Consider the following 18,217-nt stretch of genomic DNA (forward strand, 5'->3'; position numbering starts at 1 on the left):
TCAGCTTTTTCAGTAACTTTTAGTTCAAACGGCCACCGGATATAAGCACAAATGTTTAGTTTTATAAGTATTCGCTCAAATACTCAAATCTCCTGAGCCTAGGATTTGATACGTTTGTCATCTCAGTGGTGACACAAATAGTGATGATGGGGGTGAAAAAGAGGCGACATAATGGTTATGAATGTTTTTTAACCATTTGGACTTGTTTTAAGTTAGCAAGTTATACAAGAGCGTCATATGTTTCACACATGTTTTACATATATTTTGCACGTAGCGAAAATTGATCCGTATATTTGAGGGGACCCAAATATCTTGAACTGAATGAAAACTTTTATCTGAAAAATTCTTTTTATCTAAAAAATATAGAAACTTGTTTCTTTAAAAGGATGAATTATGATTGCCAAAACACAGGATCAACTCGAGTATCAATACAAAGATGCTCTGGCATTTTCTTAATGGGCCAAGAAAGTAATATTAAAAAGATGACATCTTTACAGCTATATGACCAGCAACAGCAAGCATCCACAATCTACAAAGTGAAATTCTCAATTTTGAAGCTGCAATTTCTCACCAAAACACATCAACTACAAGATCAATGAAAGAAAAAAAAAACGACCCTTGCAAAAACAAAATGAGCCAAAACCCTGCTGTAAATTTAAACACTCGCAGAGGGATTAGTCAGCAGCTCAAGAGATTTCTTAAGATAATCTACAGCAACAAAAACATCATCAAACGCCAAAGCTCCAACAGCAAACCTTGCAGCCTTATGTGCCTCTGCTATTTTCTCAGGGGCAGGCTGGTAATTACTGTCATACTGATATGACTGTACAGCAGGCGGTGCAGGTTCTTGAACTGGGCCCGGACCAGACCCATTTGCTGCATTTGGCATGTACTGACCTGCAAACGAATAATCTGCAGGTCTAGCAGCTGAAGATGAGTATGGTGATTGTTCAGAACCCTGATAGTGAGATGAGGGGTAATGAGGTGGCACTGCTGGAAGGGTAGTTTCAGAAAAACTAGGGTAAGATTGGAAACTAGGATATGAAAAAGAGGGATCTTGTGAAGGGTAATTTTGGAAATTGTGATGTTGAGGTTCTTGTGGATAAGATGGTTGATGGTGATAAGTTTGATGAAAATTATTGGATGGATAATCAGTAGAAGAGTATGCTGGCGGTGACGGTGAAACAGTTGAAGATGATGGTTGATAATTTGAAGGCGGTGATTTTTGGATGTTTGAAGACGATGGTGGCGGATCACTTTTTCATAAAACTGGAGCGGACGGGATTCTGGTCGTAAAGAAGATGGTTGTAGTGAAAGTAATGTTTATTACTTGAAGGTGTGAGAAATACATAAACAACTACATCTATTTATACACAAATAAACCCTAGCTATCAACCCATAAAAGGCCCATGGGCTTTAGCCAACTATATGGGCTAAAACCCTAATTATAACTAAATACAACTAACACTCCTCAAGTTGGAGCATAGATGTTAATCATGCCCAACTTGTTACAAATAAAATCTATCTGAGCTTTCCGGAGCGGTTTAGTTAGAATGTCTGCTAGCTGAAAATTTGTCTTCACATGAACTGGTTGAATGGAAGGAGGATCAGTTTGTGTGCCTACTACTCGATTTCTGATAAGGCGGCAGTCGACCTCAATATGTTTTGTCCTCTCATGAAATACTTGATTCTTGGCTACGTGAATGGCTGACTGACTATCACAGTATAACCTCATCAAGTCATTAGAAACAACCCCGAGCTCTCTGAGAAGACGACGAACCCATGTCATCTCTGATGTTACATCTGCCATGGCTCTATACTCCGATTCGGCACTCGACCGGGAAACCGTGTGTTGCTTCTTACTCTTCCATGATACAAGATTTCCTCCAACAAACACACAATATCCGGTGGTAGATCGTCGAGAAATCGGACAACCTGCCCAATCTGCATCTGAGAACCCTGATATCCGACCATCTCCTTCTTCCGTGAAGGCACCTACACGACAATGACCCTGATCGGAGTATAATATACCTAAGTCAGGTGAGGTCTTAAGATATCTTAAGACACGAAGGGCAGCATCCCAGTGACCGGTGTATGGTGTAGCCATAAATTGGCTCATAACACTGACAGTAAAGGAGATATCCGGTCGTGTGACGGTTAAATAATTAAGTTTACCAACCAACCGTCTGTATCGCTCAGGATCTTTCATTGGATCTCCTTCCTTTGGGAGGAGTTTCTTTGTAGGAAGCATTGGGGTATCAACAGGTTTACAACCCAGTAAGCCACATCCAGTTAACATATCAAGAACATACTTTCGTTGGGAGAGAAGTATTCCTTGTGGAGAGCGGGATACTTCTATGCCAAGGAAATACCTCAATCGACCTAAGTCGCTGACCTGAAACTAAGACCGAAGAAACTGCTTGAGTTCCGGCGTGAACAGTGTTTCCGCGTGAACAGTATTTCCGGCGTGAACAGTGTTTTCCGGCATGAATAGTATTTCCGCGATGAACAGTGATTCCACGTGAACAATGCTCGTCAGTGAACAGTACTTTCACGGTCGGAAAGAAAAAAAAAGATTTCGTGACAGGACAGGAAACAAGGCAGGAGCTTGTTTCAGATCTGAAGGCTGCTGGTGACGGCTGGTCAGACTCGGGTTCGGGTCAGATCGCGGCTAGGGTTTGGATCGAGAGCCGTAGCTCTGATACCATGTAAAGAAGATGGTTGTAGTGAAAGTAATGTTTATTACTTGAAGGTGTGAGAAATACATAAACAACTACATCTATTTATACACAAATAAACCCTAGCTATCAACCCATAAAAGGCCCATGGGCTTTAGCCAACTATATGGGCTAAAACCCTAATTATAACTAAATACAACTAACACTGGTGGCGGTCCGGTAGTTGGTTGCGGCTCATTCCTGCTCGGTTCCAAGTCCTGCCGAAACACAAATTATAACACGTTCATAAAAAAGTGTAATAAAAAAACAATGCACAAAATATGATTATAAAAACAATATGCTTTAGATAATATTTGAATAAGATCTTAAGTATCCACTACTTGATGTATCGGAGAGATCATTATCTTTATCACCACCAGGTGGGCCCGGTACAGGCTTTCTTCCTTCTTTAATAGCTTTTCTTATATCGGCTGCTTTCCATGCTGCGTATTTCTGTTTCTGCTCAAGCTTTTTAACAAACCAAGTATAATATATCAATATCTTTTTCCCCTACTTTAATTACCAATCACAATGAAGAAAGTGATCTCACCTCAGGCTGGGCATCGCCGAACTGGTTAAGGATTTCAAAAAATATGCTGGCGGCATAAAACGTCTTTGCTGTATTCCTACAAGTTTAAAATCAAGTATTAACATTATGATAGTAATCACCAAACAGTTATATGTATGGATCGGGTAGAAAGATGAGATGAAACAAATTCGGACTGAAGTCTTTTCCAGCAGTTATATGTTTTAAAATGAACAATATTTACCAACAGTCGAATACTTAAAGACTAAAAGAAACTCTCTGTTAAGCCCCCTTGAAGATACAAAAGTAGTCAGTTGACTTGAAAGAAACTTTAAATGACAAATTTCAGCTTTGACAAACCATTTAATATCATAACTGGAGAACCATATGTAAATCTTGAAAATGTCCTACTATTCAACTATTTCTATGGCTTGGTTTTAAAAAGCATGAGGCGCTCCAAGACATTTAGGTCCCTAAAGCTGAGGCGTGAGACGAGGTTCATGTGCGCAAGGTGTTGCTGTATGTCCAACCAGAAGCCATGTCTCACGTCTCTTTTACATATCAACTTCACCCCCTCATAGTTTATGCAGCCCCTTTGGTTGTTTTTACATATCAGCTTCACCCCTCGTAATTTATGCAACCCTTTGGTTGTTTTTACATATCAGTCTCTCCAATTACAGACCCCAATTTTGACCCAAAAGTGCACAGGGAGCCGCCTCCACGCCCTGTGTTGATAGTGACATATAATAGAAGGGTGTCAACTATCAAGTGTAAACTTGAGATGAACTAGGGGAGAAGATTGTAACCAACTCCCCACATCTAGTGGTGTAAACCAGCTGAAAACATTCCCTCTCACATTATGATAGGCAGCAGTTTGGAAGAAAGAGAGAAGCCGAGAGGAAGAAGAGAGGGATACAGAGGGAGAAGCCAAAGGTGTTGGCAGCGATGAAGTCACCCGACGAGCAAACCAGAATCAATACACATTTTATGCGTCAAGGTGAGTACGACTTGCCCTGCTATACTATTTTTAGGCTGAAATATGTGCTCGCGTGCGCGCGCATTTGTGTGTGTTATTAAATCTTAAATGTACAATAAATGTGTGGTATCTGCATGGTTAAGAGTTAGTTAGCGTGTGCATGGGTAGTGATTCAATATGAATAAAAAAGGTTAATATGAACGGCTTTTGTGTTATATCACATATGTTATGGGAATGGTTTATAATCTTGATAAATGTGTTATAATGGGAAAGGGACATCAGCTGATGTGATCTAATAACTGGGCAATAAACTATCGTGATAGCATCCTAAACTTGAAAAAAATGTCCAAATCACTAGACTAATAACAATTAATGAAAATGAACTTCAATGTTTAGTTTCAACCAAAAGCAACTGTTTTCTTATGGGGCATCTAAAAAGAAGATGTGAGCTTCTCAGATGCGCAAACTTAAAGCATATGACTATAGAAGCCTTTTCAAGCGCAATAACCCATTCAGGTAAAATCTTAAGCAGCAACAACCACCACCACCATACCAAATAAATCCCACAAATAGCAAAGCTATTGGTAGGGTCTAGCCGTCTAGGGAGGGCGGGATGTAAGCAAACCTTACTTCTATCCTTAACGATAGAAACACTGCTTCTACGGGTGTAAATTTTTAACCCAACTACTTTGCATTTTATTTTTTCAAAATGTTTTCATGTAATAATTTAAATAAGCTAAGTGTATTTATAGTAAAATTTTAATTAAAAAGGAAATTGACCTAAAACTTTTTTATTAAAATGTAATTCTTTTATATAAATTTGCATATGTTGTAAAAATGTAAATTTGAAGTATTAAAATGTGAAAACAAAAATGAAAAAAGTTTCAGGTCGTGTTTGGGAACACATGTCTTGACGGTTTTCAGGTTTGTGTTCGTGTTGGGTTGGACCCTGCAACCCGCGAACAAGACCCGTTTAACACCCCTAGATGTTTCCATAGACACCCTCGGCTCCAAAACACACATCAGACAAATTAACAGAACCAAAGATATATAAGTAGAAAGCTACATATAACATATAACAAGAAGACAATCACAGGTAAAATATTTAGCAAACAAGTGTTAATAAAAATAGCCATATCATAAAAAGAAAAGTTATCATACAGATCAGCTTTCCCAGCTCGGTCTTGCTTATCGGCCTTTGCAAAGACGTTTGATGCAAATCCTTCTAAGTGCAGGTGATCATCAGGCCCCAACTGCAGTGACTTCTTATCCTGTAAACAAACAAACAATAAACCTAGATGATGAAACAGAACAAAAGATCTGTAACACATATAAAAACAAATTACCTAATACCTACATAAACATTAATTCAAGTTATTACAAAGAACAATCAGTAGCTACTGCCAGAGAAGTTGCAACAGATTCCAAAATAATCAGTTTACATTCCAGTTGTTATGATCTAAGATTGGATAAGGCTAAATCATCAAAATAATCATACATTGATTAACATCTACAATCAATGTGGTATATATATATACTGTCTAATAACAAAGTATCTTTCATGCAACGTTTCGCATCCATATCATTTTTTTCCCATTACATCATTCTTTTTAATAATAATATATTTTCGAAGAAAGTACTAATTATACCAATTAAACACATTTATTTTAAAAAACTTTGAAATCCAATTATGTAAATTTTGTTTTCAATCAAATAGTAAATGGAAGTCAAATTACATTATTACGTTAAAAATAGTATTAAATTTTCAAAACTCAAATCGTATATTAATTTTAACATATTTAAGAATTTTATATTTTCCACACGTGTAATACAAAGATTCTAGGATAATAAACTTAAAGGTTAAGTTATTCTACACAATCTCCTAAATCCAAGAAGGGTACAAAGACACAATGGATCGCAAAATATAGACATAATGCCGAGCATAATATAACGGAAAAAAGACACAATGACGAAAAATAGTGGCTCATAGATCATAACGATTGAAAGGTTGAACGCATGGTCGATGAAGACGGGTGGCATGATGTAATCCGTATTCATTGAGCCTGCGTTCAATCTTCAATATCTCAGAGCCATTGTGCAAATGTGCATTCTCATTAATTGCTAGTGTATGGAATGAGATAACTGTTTTTCCTCCCTCAGCAAAACTTATATGTAAAATGAAATCACCAGCAACTAGTTAACTCGAACCTTTTCAAGCTGTTTGATGAGAGAGACTGGTGGTTTTAGTTCGTTCGTTCGTTCATTCGCGGGGATCTTCAACCCTCGTTCCATCGCATATATATATAATCGACCTCAAAACAAACAAACAATTGAGCTAAGTAATTTACAAACAAATTAGGGTTTAGAGTATGTATGTATGTATACAATAATATGCGACAAGTGGCTCGTGCTTTTGCAATTCATCAGCACGTTGAAGGTAAGGCAACAGTAGCTTCGCTGGTTCCTTCTCCTTCGCCATTTTTACCATCACCCAAACCAGCCTTTTGATCAATCAAACTTGGAGTTGCTTGCTCTCAGAAATAATAATAATATTAATATTAATATTAATATTAATAATAATAATTAATAAACAATGATATTTTTTTTAAACGACCAACAAAATTACATAAAATTAATAAAAACTTGCAAGAAGCTAGAACCGTCAAAAACAACAAACCAAACCGCCGCACTTGCGACAAAAACCCATCCGGGCACCACCCAAGAAACAAAAACAAACTACAAACTAAAAAGATTACAACCGAAACCTTTTCCAATCTTCCAACGTCAACCCTTTCCTTTTGGACCTGTTTTTAACCCAAAGGAAACCCATCGACTTTATCTCTTCGATCAAGCTCAGAATCTGAATCGGAACCCCATTATGAATTAACTCGTTTCGCTTCTTCCAAAGACACCACATCGTAACCAAGCAAACCGCATGGAGCGCCTTAGCTTTATCTTTAGGAAATAACGAGTATAAGTGTAAGTCCACCAAATCCCGAACACTAAAGGCATAAATTGATGGAACCTTACACCATTGGGAAATCAAACACCACACCTTTTGAGCAATATCACACGAAATAAAAACATGATCAATCGACTCCTCTTCATTACCACAAGCTGGGCAAACCAAAAAGTTTATCAAAATGTTTCTTCTAGCCAAAGCATCAAGTGTTGGTAAACGATTGAGCATCGCCCTCCAAGCGACAAACCCCACTTTTTTAGGAATCCAATTATTCCAATCAAAGATAGAAACGGGCCTGACCAACAATTTATCTGCCAAAATTCTTTTTGTACTCCGAACCGAAAACGCACCTGAATGGTCTCCACACCAAATAGTTTTGTCGAATCCGGACTCCAAAAGAACATGTTGGCACACAATTAACAAGCCTCTAAACCCCTCTAACAAAATCGGCCTAATTGGTTCTCTACTCCACTCCCATCTACCACAAATGATCCCATCCATCATAAAAAGACGGTCGGCTACAAAACACCACTTCGACTTTTCTATCGAAAAAAGAGTCGGAAACTGGTCGCGCAACGGACAATCTCCGATACAAATGTCCAACCAAAACCAAGTACTTTTCCCATTATTTACCACCTTTCGGAACATTTTACCCAACTCGATCCCGACCGGCTCAATCTCCTCTACAGTTTTACCAATTTGCCTCCATGGACCCGCACAAGAGAGCCTAACCGGAACACTCGACCATGATCTAGAAGAATGATGGAGTGACCATATAACCTTCCACCAAAGTTTCCCTCTCTCATTCTTAAACCGCAACCACCATTTTGTAAGCAAGGAAACATTGAAATCCCTTAGAAAACCCAAACCAAGTCCACCATAATAAACCGGAGCCGACACCTTTTCCCAAGCGACCCAATTCATCTTTACCTTCTCTTCTGAACCACCCCAAAAGAACACTCTTCTCAAACAGTCTAACTTATCTAACACCCCAATCGGTGCTTTATATAACGAAAAATAATACGTAGGGAGCTAGTTAAGAACCGATTTCAAAACTATTAATCGTCCACCGAACGACAAATTTTTCGCTTTCCAGCGAGAGAGCCTCTTACTAAAAAGTTCTACCACCAGGTCCCACGAGTCAATTAAATTCATATTACCTCCTATTTGAAGACCCAAATGTATAAAAGGCACCACTCCCACCTTACACCGAAGCACAGTAGCCATCCTCCCCAAATCAACCCCTACCACATTTATACCATAAATACTACGTTTATGTAAATTAACTTTTAGACCATACACTAACTAAAAACATCTTAGAATCTGACCCAAGTTCAGATTGCTCCAATCACCCAAAAAAACCACATCATCCCGCCCAGAAGAACCACATTTTAAGCCAGAGTAAATCCCCTTCTCAACAGCTGAATTCATCATAGCGGTTAAGCCTTCCATGGCGATAATAAACAGAAACGGGGCTAACGGATCGCCTTGCCTAAGACCCCGAAAACATTGGAATTCCCTGGATTTACATGATTACTCATAAAGATAAGTTCGTCAAGTTAACATGTTTAAGACAAATTTAAAAAACGAAATAAAACACAAGTGTTGCGCTAGCGAGTAAATATGAATTTGGTAGGTATCGGTTAGGTTCATTGCGATACGGGTAGGAAAAAACAACAAAATCAATTTGTTATATATCTAAAATAACTTTGATGATTATTTTCTTTTATTATTTACCTTAGATACAATTATTATTTAAAGTTAATAAATTTTTAAAATTATAACTCAAAAACTGATTTAGAACTAATTAAGCAATTTACAAGTAATTTAGCTAATTTAGCACTTAAAATAAAATGTAATTTACTTAAATTATAAAATAATGGAGCTATTAAGAAGTCAGAGAATGTAATGCAATGCCAAACACATGGACAACTTGTAAATAAAATACAGCAACAATAGGCTTGCACATTAAGCTTAAAGTTTTGTACAATTGATGAATAGATATTTTTTTGTGAGGCAAGTAACATTTGGTTTTTAATATATCTATATGTATATACCTGTAATGAGGACCCCACGTGTTGTGCCGACTCTATAAAAACGTGTGTTTCTAGCGAACACAACCATTGGCACTATAGAAAGTAGTGATGTTAGATATGTTAAATAATTTTGGGCAATATGTGTTTCAAGTTTGATTCATTATCCGACTAACTTGTTGCCTTCGATCGCTCAGTTTCATCGAGTTTATGTGTAAATATTATCAACACATAAAATTTGAAGCTAGTAAAGTAAATACTTAGTCAGATTCTTCAAGATTGGTTAAAAAGCAAACTATGTCTTGAGAAAAATGTCACCGATGCTCTTCTATGTAAAGATGGATGCTCTTTATCTATAGTTGGTCTAAGAATATTGTACTAAGAGCTTCCTAAGTTGTTCCAAAAAAAAAATAGTAAAATACACTCAATTTAAACTTACGCTAAAGCTCGTTGAAGCTTAACACAAATCAAGCTTTTAGCGATCAAATCACGAGTAGTTCAGATTACTTAAACCTTTATTTGAGATTTAGTTTACATTATTATCAAGTAATGATTTCAAATTATATTGATACCAAAAGTAAAAAAAAAAACAAATGAATAGAGTGCTGCAATATGCATTCATCAAGTACTAAGGACCAAATCTGTAAGTTTAGCATGTTCATCTGTTAACAAGAAAAGTGTGCAGGTAGTAACTAAACAACTTCAAAAACCAGGTTCCATGTCTATCCGCTTTTCAAAGCTAACATGACACCACAATGGCTATATATGACTTTTAACATGTGATTCAGATTCACTTCCTAAGGCGTAGCATCCATTTTCGATATAGCCACATAGTTCAAAGGAGCCACTGGCCTCGGGTTATCTCTCTTCACTGACCGAGACCCATTTTGCATCATAGATAACCGTCTATTAGGACCGCCATTTGGCCCCCCGCTCATATGTGGGCCCAACACCTTCTTCAAGCTACTAACGGACCGCAACGGGCTAGGTTTTGCACCAAACATGGCTTCTTGCTCTGCATTCAACTGTTCATTAAATTTCTTCTGATCCTATAGTCACCATGTTAATTAAAATTGAAGTGAGTTTAACATGCTTAAGATATGTTTTTATAAAATGTGGGTGAAATGCCGAAACTAACCCTCATCCGTTTCTTCTCTTCTTCTCTCTCATGCCTCAACACTGCGTATTTGTCCAGCATAGTCAGTAGTGGTTCACCATCATAAGCAAAAACCATTCCATGTTCCTCCTCCCATGCCCGAGTTTTAGCAACCAATGTGTCAGCAAGACCTGCATACACACCCGGCCACTAATAAATCAAATCGGGCCATACGGATAAAATGAACACCGACAACACATGTTTGTGTTCGTTCATTTAACATTAACTAAACAAATGATCGAACACGAGCAATTATACAGCAAGGTTTTCATGTCCGATCGTTAAGAAAACAACTGTGTTTGTTTATGTTAGTTTGTTAACAAAATAACAATAATGTGTAGGGCCTAAAAAGTTATAAAACTAGACTAAATTGTAGCACCTATATAATTTAAATGAATTTATTGACGACCAAACTTAAACAAATGTAACTAACAAACATAAATAAGCGTAATCGAATTAACACAAAAAAATTTAAATGTATCAACATAAACGTGCGTTCACAAACATAGATGAACGAGCGAGATATGTGCCCATGTTTGTTCGTTTATTAAATAAACAAACCTCCCGCCAAACTGTTCACAAGCGGTTCACTGAACGTCCGATTCATTTACAACTATAATAAAAATCACCCAAATCATTTATTTTAAAGAAGTATATTTTAATTTTTGTAAACATATTTCATCATCCTTGAGGAAACGATAAATATATAAGTTGTACCCAACGATCATTAAATTCTCTTAAAACACCAAACTAAATAATAACAGGCTAACAGCCAGAGTTGTTTACCTGGGATTTTGCTAACCAAAATTCGGGCCTTTTCAGCTCGTTTGAGATTCAAGTGTGCGCCTCTGCTACCACTATACCTGTTTTCATCCTGTCACACGTCTCAAAACCATGGAAAACGTTATTCTACAAAAATTAATATTAATTTAACCTGACCGGACCCGTAAAACGGTTAAGAGGCTAACCCTATTGTAATCCTCAAGCCAACTCTCTTCTTCACGAGCAGACATCCACTTATCTACTTTATCCAATATATCTTTTCTACTTAACGCTTCTTCTTTTGCTTTAACAATCTGCGCATCCATGTCAGCTAACAGCTCAGCAGGTTCCACATTCCCAGATTCAATCAATGCCAAAAGTTTCTCATTAGCAGCCTTTGCGTCAATCTGTATATGTGCTCGAGCAAATATCTCTTCAAGTTCCATTTGTCTCTTAGTAGCAATCTCCTTCATTCTGCTTGCTTTCAGTTGATCCAGTCTTTCAACTTCCACCTCAGCCTTAATAACAAAACATATCAATAATAAAAATAATAAGTATATTTACATCATTTTACAAGATTTTATTATTACACTAAAGTACCTGTTCAATCAAATACAGTGCAAGAGCCCCTGGTGCAGTGACATCATCAACTGAAGCTGACATGTTGCACGTAACATGATCAAACAATCTTCTTTCTTCTTCAGATGTATCCATCAAATTCCAAAGTTCATGTAACTGAATTGCAAGATCTTGATGCTGAAAATGTGCCCATTTGACCGATTATTAGAAGTATATAACAACTAAAAGCGAATGTTTAAAAGAAACTAAGAGATGTGAAAGTGTATTTTACCTTATGTAACCTTTGCTCCTTAACTTCTTTTAAAGCTGTGACAGTCTTTGCCAGCCTGGCTAGTGTGTCATTGCTAATGCTTTTAGATTGTGCACATGTGGCATCAGTCAAGCTAGGATGGACATCTTTGATTGTACTATAAAAGTCGATCCCGAGAACACCGCAAATGCCATGTACATTGTTGATAAATTCAAGAACTTTGGTCAATCTTTGACTCTGCAAAAGAGAGTTTTGACATTAAATTCATTAATCACCTCATATCATATAATTGTATCTATATTCTTTGATCAAGAGACGGTTGATGAAGTAAAATTAAGTATTTATGGACCTCTAAACGAACTGGATGTTCAGAGAACTGTTCGTGAACCATTTGGTGGAAAATTTGTTTTTGTCCGTCTATCTATAGAGGGACAAACATGAACAAAACTTTTTGATCACGTAGTAAACAAACAAACATGAGGGCGTGTTCGTTCGTTTAAGCTTGTGCATCATTGTATTCATTTAAATTATGAAGCACATTACATTTAGTCTAGTTTTATTAAATTATCATATCACGCATTACCAATTAGTCTAGTTTATTAATTTTTCAGTACATGCATGCCGTTCATTTTAGTTCGGTTTTGATTACAAGACTATATATTTTTTCAAAATTGAAAACGGAGGAAAGTCATCCACACGAGTTTCAATCATTGCAAACAAAATGTAATATAATTATTCGAACATCATAGTATTTATAAACATATTTCACATTTGAATACCTTATGAACTCCAAAACAGGAAAACACAAAAAAGTTTTTGTATTCATTACCTTTTCTTTTTGAAGTTCTTGAAGACGATCATGAAATTCTTTTAATTTCTTCAGGGATAGATCGGATTCATCAACTTTAAAGCTTTGTGCAAGATCATTACTTCCTGCAATTTCCACACATATTTTCTGAATTTGTGTCTGCACATCTAAAAACTGTTTTATCCTTTCTTCTTTCAGTATCCACAACTGTTCTAGAGCAGGTGCAATTGCAGCAAGAAGTTCTTTAATGGTACCCGAAGTCTTATCAGGCTGCAATTAAACACAATAAACAAATAAATAAACAATTTGGGAGATGAGGGTGCGCGGGGATGGCTACTACTTACAATGTTAAATGATTTCTCTCCAAGAGATGCAAGAAGATTGGAGAATTCAAGTTTAGCATCCGTAAGTGCTTGAAGAAGATGGGCCTTTGACTTTGCAGCTTGGTCAACTTTCCTTTTGTACACATTCAAACACTCTTGTTCTAATTGAAGAAGCATCTTATCTCTTTCCTCATCACTTTCGCCAACTTCATCCCAGTTTTTCTGCATTAAGACAAAATATTTATGAAAAAAGGTAGCATATAATGTCCTTAATGATGTTAAAAAAACACATAAGTAGAGGGAATTATATTCAACCTGCAATTGAAGTAGTAAAGAACCACAAGTTGTTTTTCCAAGAAGAGGATTATGAACATCATCCCCTGCCATCTGAGATACCAAAAGTCAGAATCAACATGTACCAAAATATATTTATTTTATTCAAGCCAGCATTAAATTTAGAATCTAAAAATTAATTCCCTGATTCAAAATTCAAATTAATTTATTTATTCAAACTAGCATTAAATTTAGGATCTTAAATGAATTCCATGATTCAAAAATCAAAAGGTTGTAAGGAAAGTGTGTGTATCAGTATGTATATTAGTGCCAAGAGTCAAAGTCAGGGTCAAAATCAAGATTTAGCAAAATTCAAACTATTTTGTACAAACTAGCATTCAACTTAGAATCTGAAAAGTGAGTTCCATGAGTCAAAACTTCACAAACTTATAGAGAAAGTATATCATTATGGAACAGCTAAACCAGCAGCAAAAATAGACATAATTTACTAATTTTGATTAAACTATACAATAAGCAGAAATTAATCAGTTATACTAAACTCAGAACTCAAATGTCCCAATATTACCACTCTTGACAAAAACTTTACAAAATTAGATGTAATTTACGGAGTTCAAACGTAAGCGATGACAAAAGGAGCACCAATTTCAATCCAAAACCAGAGCATCAAAATTAGACAATAAACTAGTACAATTCTAAATATAATAAATCAATCACAAACCAGGTATACTTAACTCGAACTTCAGACGTATTCAATCGCAAAACGAGCACCTATTTCAAGCCGAAACAAAAACAGCAGTAGCATGTACTCGAACAACACAATCATATAAAAACTAGTGCATTTGTATAGATATCAAAACTAGACACTTAATTAGGGTCTTGGCAAACTTCTGATGGCAAAACGAACGAACAGAGTGTATCAGTATCAGCAGAATTGAACATGAAACTAATGAGTTTGAACATATTATGAAGCGAACTTACATCAGCAATAGAGCGCAGATTAGGGTTTTCTTCGTCGATTGATAGAAAACAGAGGAAACTTAATTAAGCATGGTTATTCAAAATGAAATGCAGTTATAAAGTTTGGTCAATTCTTTTCCATTTTTGAAATAGGATGGATATTTAAACCGCTTTCTTTTCTTTTTTCAAAAACTTTTTATATGTAGTAGAAAAAGTTTCAAATCTTTATTTACTGAAACCTATAACTTGAATAATAATAATAACAATAATGTGTGTAATACATTTGCTGGTATCTTGCAATACCATTTGGTGGCTAATAAAAGTTTTTTTTTTTTTTATATTGATGGTTTTAAAAAAATACATTTGTAAAAACTTTTTAAACTTTTAATTACAAGTATAAGAAAGTGATTAACCAAGTTAAATAGAGTTAATATCATAATTTTTCATATGTTGTTTTTCACGAACGTCGCCACATCAAATTTTTTGATTATGTGGGATTCGTAAGTATCTTCTTATCATTTTTTCAATTTATTTAGTATGTTATTTATTTATTATTATTATTTTATTTCTTAACATTCACTTTAATAGACACGCGTTTTAGATTAATGTGTTTTTTTCTTTTGTTCATATTTTTAAATTCTTATGTTAATATTTGTTATAACATTTTCATTAGACTCGCACATTGTTTCTTTTACCTTTTTTTTCAGGTTATTAGGGACATTGCGGGAATAGTGAAGGGCGATGGAGGAATATCCGGATGTATTTTGACTCGAATATATTTTGACTGAAGCTTATGATAAATATGGTTTTATAGTGTTTTTTTTTCTTTTGCATATAGCGACCTATATATTAAAATTTGTAAAATGTTGAATTTTGTTAATCTTTTGAGAAGGTTTTAATTTGAGTAAGTATAAGAATGATATCTTCATTGGCAACATGATGAAGTCAATATGACTTAAGTTGTACGATTTAATTTCTTTCTAGGACGTATGTCTCCACTTATATATATACATATAGAGGTGCCTAAATCAGGTTTTTTAAATACCCGGGTTCGGGTATAAAATTGGGTTTGGGTATGATCAAGTATTAGAAAATCGGGTATTGGGAAAACCCGGGTTAGGTTCGGGTTCGGGTATTGTCTCTAAAAATCGTACCCTATGTATTGGGTTTGGGTCGGGTTGAGCCGGGTATTCTAAAACCAAGTATTTGAATACCCTATTTCCGGGTATTGAAAAAACCCTATTTCTGAGAAATTTCTGGCCTTTTTTCGGGTATTTTTCAGATATATATTGAATTTTATAAAGGATTGAAGATTATTTTTTCGGGTATTTTTCAGGTAACAACGGGTATGGATCAGGTATTTGAAAAACCCGGTTCCGGGTATTTGTAAAACCCGGTTCGAGTATACAACCGGTTCGGGTTTTCGGGTATTACCGGGTACAAACCGGGTCTGGTTCCGAGTACGAGTTTTGGTACTGAAATGCATATCTTATCCGTACCTTACAGGTAAGGTAGGGTCGGGTACGGGTTCATGTATTAAACCCGGGTATAAAAAAACCGGTTCCGGGTATTTTTATTGAGTCCGATTCCGGGTTCGAATTTTTTTTTCACATCTACTTATATATAGTTAGTTTTCTCTTAAAATTCTACTACTATTTATTAAAAACTCACCAATCTCATATCTTGATGACCAAAAAAAGTTTCAACTGACAGAAACGTATTTATGTTATTTTTGTCTAAAAACCGAAGCCTTAATTACTACTTGTAAAAAATGCCTTTTTTATAAACATTAATATTTATAAAAATGTGGATTTATAATACCATCCATGATATAAAAAAATCAAAACTTGCTTCATGTAAGCATTTATCACCTTACTTCCCATATGCCATTTTTACTGTCAAAACCAGCTCAAAAAATTCTCAAAATTCAAATGTTTTTTCTCCTGTTTTCACCAGTAAAACCTGTTCTTCGATGTTGTTAGACAAGAGCGCCCACCAAGCCTTTTTTTTTCCCATATAAAGCTCATTTTCTCCAAATCGTACTTTATCTTCTAAAATGTAAAATGCCCAACCAATAATTGTGGATACTCGATATCTTTAAATTTTAAAAAAAACTAATATTTTGTAGTATACATATTTCCTTAATAGTTTAAACGACTTATTATTGGAAAAGATGTGTTTTATCATATCCTTTGTTATTTAATTTGGACTTCTTTTTTAGCAAGCATTTTTAAATTGGTAAGAAATTAAAATTTCGACTGCCGAATCTTTTTTTTTTTAAACTATTTTTGTATTTAATTTTAATTTGGTATTTCAATAATCAGGTATTACTAATTCGTTAGAGAAGTTTCCGGTCAAGAAAACTAACATCTATACATTTTTATACAAATAAATATTAACATATTTGTTTTTTTGTTAAGATTTCATTAACATATTATTTTACTATATATTTTAAAATAATTGGTAAAATTCAAAATACAATAAACTATGTTTGTCAAAGATTGAAAAGAATATAATTTCTAATGGTTACCATTAACATATTGTACTATGTATATAATAGAATATTGTAAAGAAAAACAAAACTTGAATATGTTTTCATTTTATAAATTAATTTTTTTAATCATTAAAATATAAACATATACTTTAAAATCGATACATTTGTTTTAAAATCAATCCATTTATCTATCTATCTATCTATCTATCTATTATTATTATTATTATTGTAAATTGTCATAAAATTACAAATTATAAGTATATGTTTTAAATTTATCAAATTATTTTTTCGGTTAATTTAGTAAAATATATATATATGTGTGTGTTTGTGTGTGTGTGTCTGTGTTAAAATGTAATGATAGTATATACCAATCACTTTCAGTCATAACATAGTTTATCCTAATTTCTAAATTTTTGTTTATCAAAAAATTGTTTCGGGTTTCTTGTGTAACAACTCGGAATTTCGAATTTATTAAATACACGACTAGGTTCGACGTTTGGGTTATTTTCATTTCATTTATTGAGTTTAAATTGATTAATTGTTAACTTATTATTAAATTGTTATTATCTATAATTATATCTTTATGGTTTTGACATTTTAAACCCGAAATATAAACTTTAACATATTCTCCTACCCATTCCCAAACACCAGGGACGAAAGTTGTAACTTATTTTATAACCCATATCTTGAACAGGACACCCATGAACCCTTACCTGTATTCATATATATTTCTTAAACCCGAATTTACGAATTGGTTACTTGAACCTTAATTATCGTTTGTTAGTTGTAACTGATAATGTAAATCACTAAATTACGTTATTTTCTGCCTTAACCGACATAATAATTAAGTTCTTACGATCAAGATTGGTCCGTTTTTTCCATATTTACCAAACCGCCAATCGATTAACCCTAATTCACGAAATCAATGATAATAATTCAATTAATTACGCGTATACGATCCTCATATCATAGCTGACATTACCCCTATACATAAATTACATTAGATCGATCCTTAAACTATCATTCTTAACCCTATTAACGTCGGCTTTGTCCTCCCTCGTTCACCCCCTTCCGATCTCAGTTAGAGGTAATTACCTATATGGTTTAGATCGCGATATAGTGTAGATCATTAACTCTAAACTTGTTTTGATTAATTGTAAACGATTTGATCAATTGTAGTTACTAGGGTTCTTATAAGACCCCAAACCCGGGAGGTCCTACAGTTGGTCATTCATAAGAAATATAGTTCAACGGTGGAGTTTAAAATAAACCAATGTAGCGGAAACAATCAAACTATTCAACTTTAAGAAAGAAATATAGACAAACACGGTCTGAGTCCAAATAAACGACTTAAAACGAGATGCCATTCCTTATACGCGT

The 18,217-nt window shown here is 34.8% G+C and overlaps 2 protein-coding genes across 2 annotated transcripts; both read right to left on the reverse strand.

Annotated features, from left to right (window-relative positions):
- Positions 1-655: 655 nt before the first annotated feature.
- Positions 656-6,511, reverse strand: LOC143564885 (protein HOMOLOG OF MAMMALIAN LYST-INTERACTING PROTEIN 5-like). The gene is made up of 6 exons (XM_077052025.1): positions 6,428-6,511; positions 5,381-5,490; positions 3,268-3,343; positions 3,045-3,185; positions 2,883-2,935; positions 656-1,256 (listed from the first exon to the last, which is right to left on the reverse strand). Exons 1-6 carry the CDS (start codon positions 6,509-6,511, stop codon positions 656-658), a joined length of 1,065 nt encoding a protein of 354 aa, XP_076908140.1.
- A 3,500-nt stretch (positions 6,512-10,011) lies between these two features.
- LOC143564877 (65-kDa microtubule-associated protein 1-like) lies at positions 10,012-13,590 on the reverse strand. Its single transcript, XM_077052019.1, has 9 exons — positions 13,408-13,590; positions 13,114-13,314; positions 12,791-13,039; positions 11,983-12,198; positions 11,733-11,888; positions 11,339-11,650; positions 11,157-11,244; positions 10,353-10,501; positions 10,012-10,263 (listed from the first exon to the last, which is right to left on the reverse strand). The coding sequence occupies exons 1-9, from the start codon at positions 13,477-13,479 to the stop codon at positions 10,012-10,014; spliced, it is 1,695 nt and encodes a 564-aa protein (XP_076908134.1). The 5' UTR covers positions 13,480-13,590.
- Between the last annotated feature and the right edge of the window lie 4,627 nt (positions 13,591-18,217).

Source organism: Bidens hawaiensis, unplaced genomic scaffold (genome assembly GCF_021521415.1).
Source record: "Bidens hawaiensis isolate Kalapana, Puna unplaced genomic scaffold, B.hawaiensis_p1.1 tig00022169_1, whole genome shotgun sequence".
Classification (NCBI taxonomy): Eukaryota; Viridiplantae; Streptophyta; class Magnoliopsida; order Asterales; family Asteraceae; genus Bidens; species Bidens hawaiensis.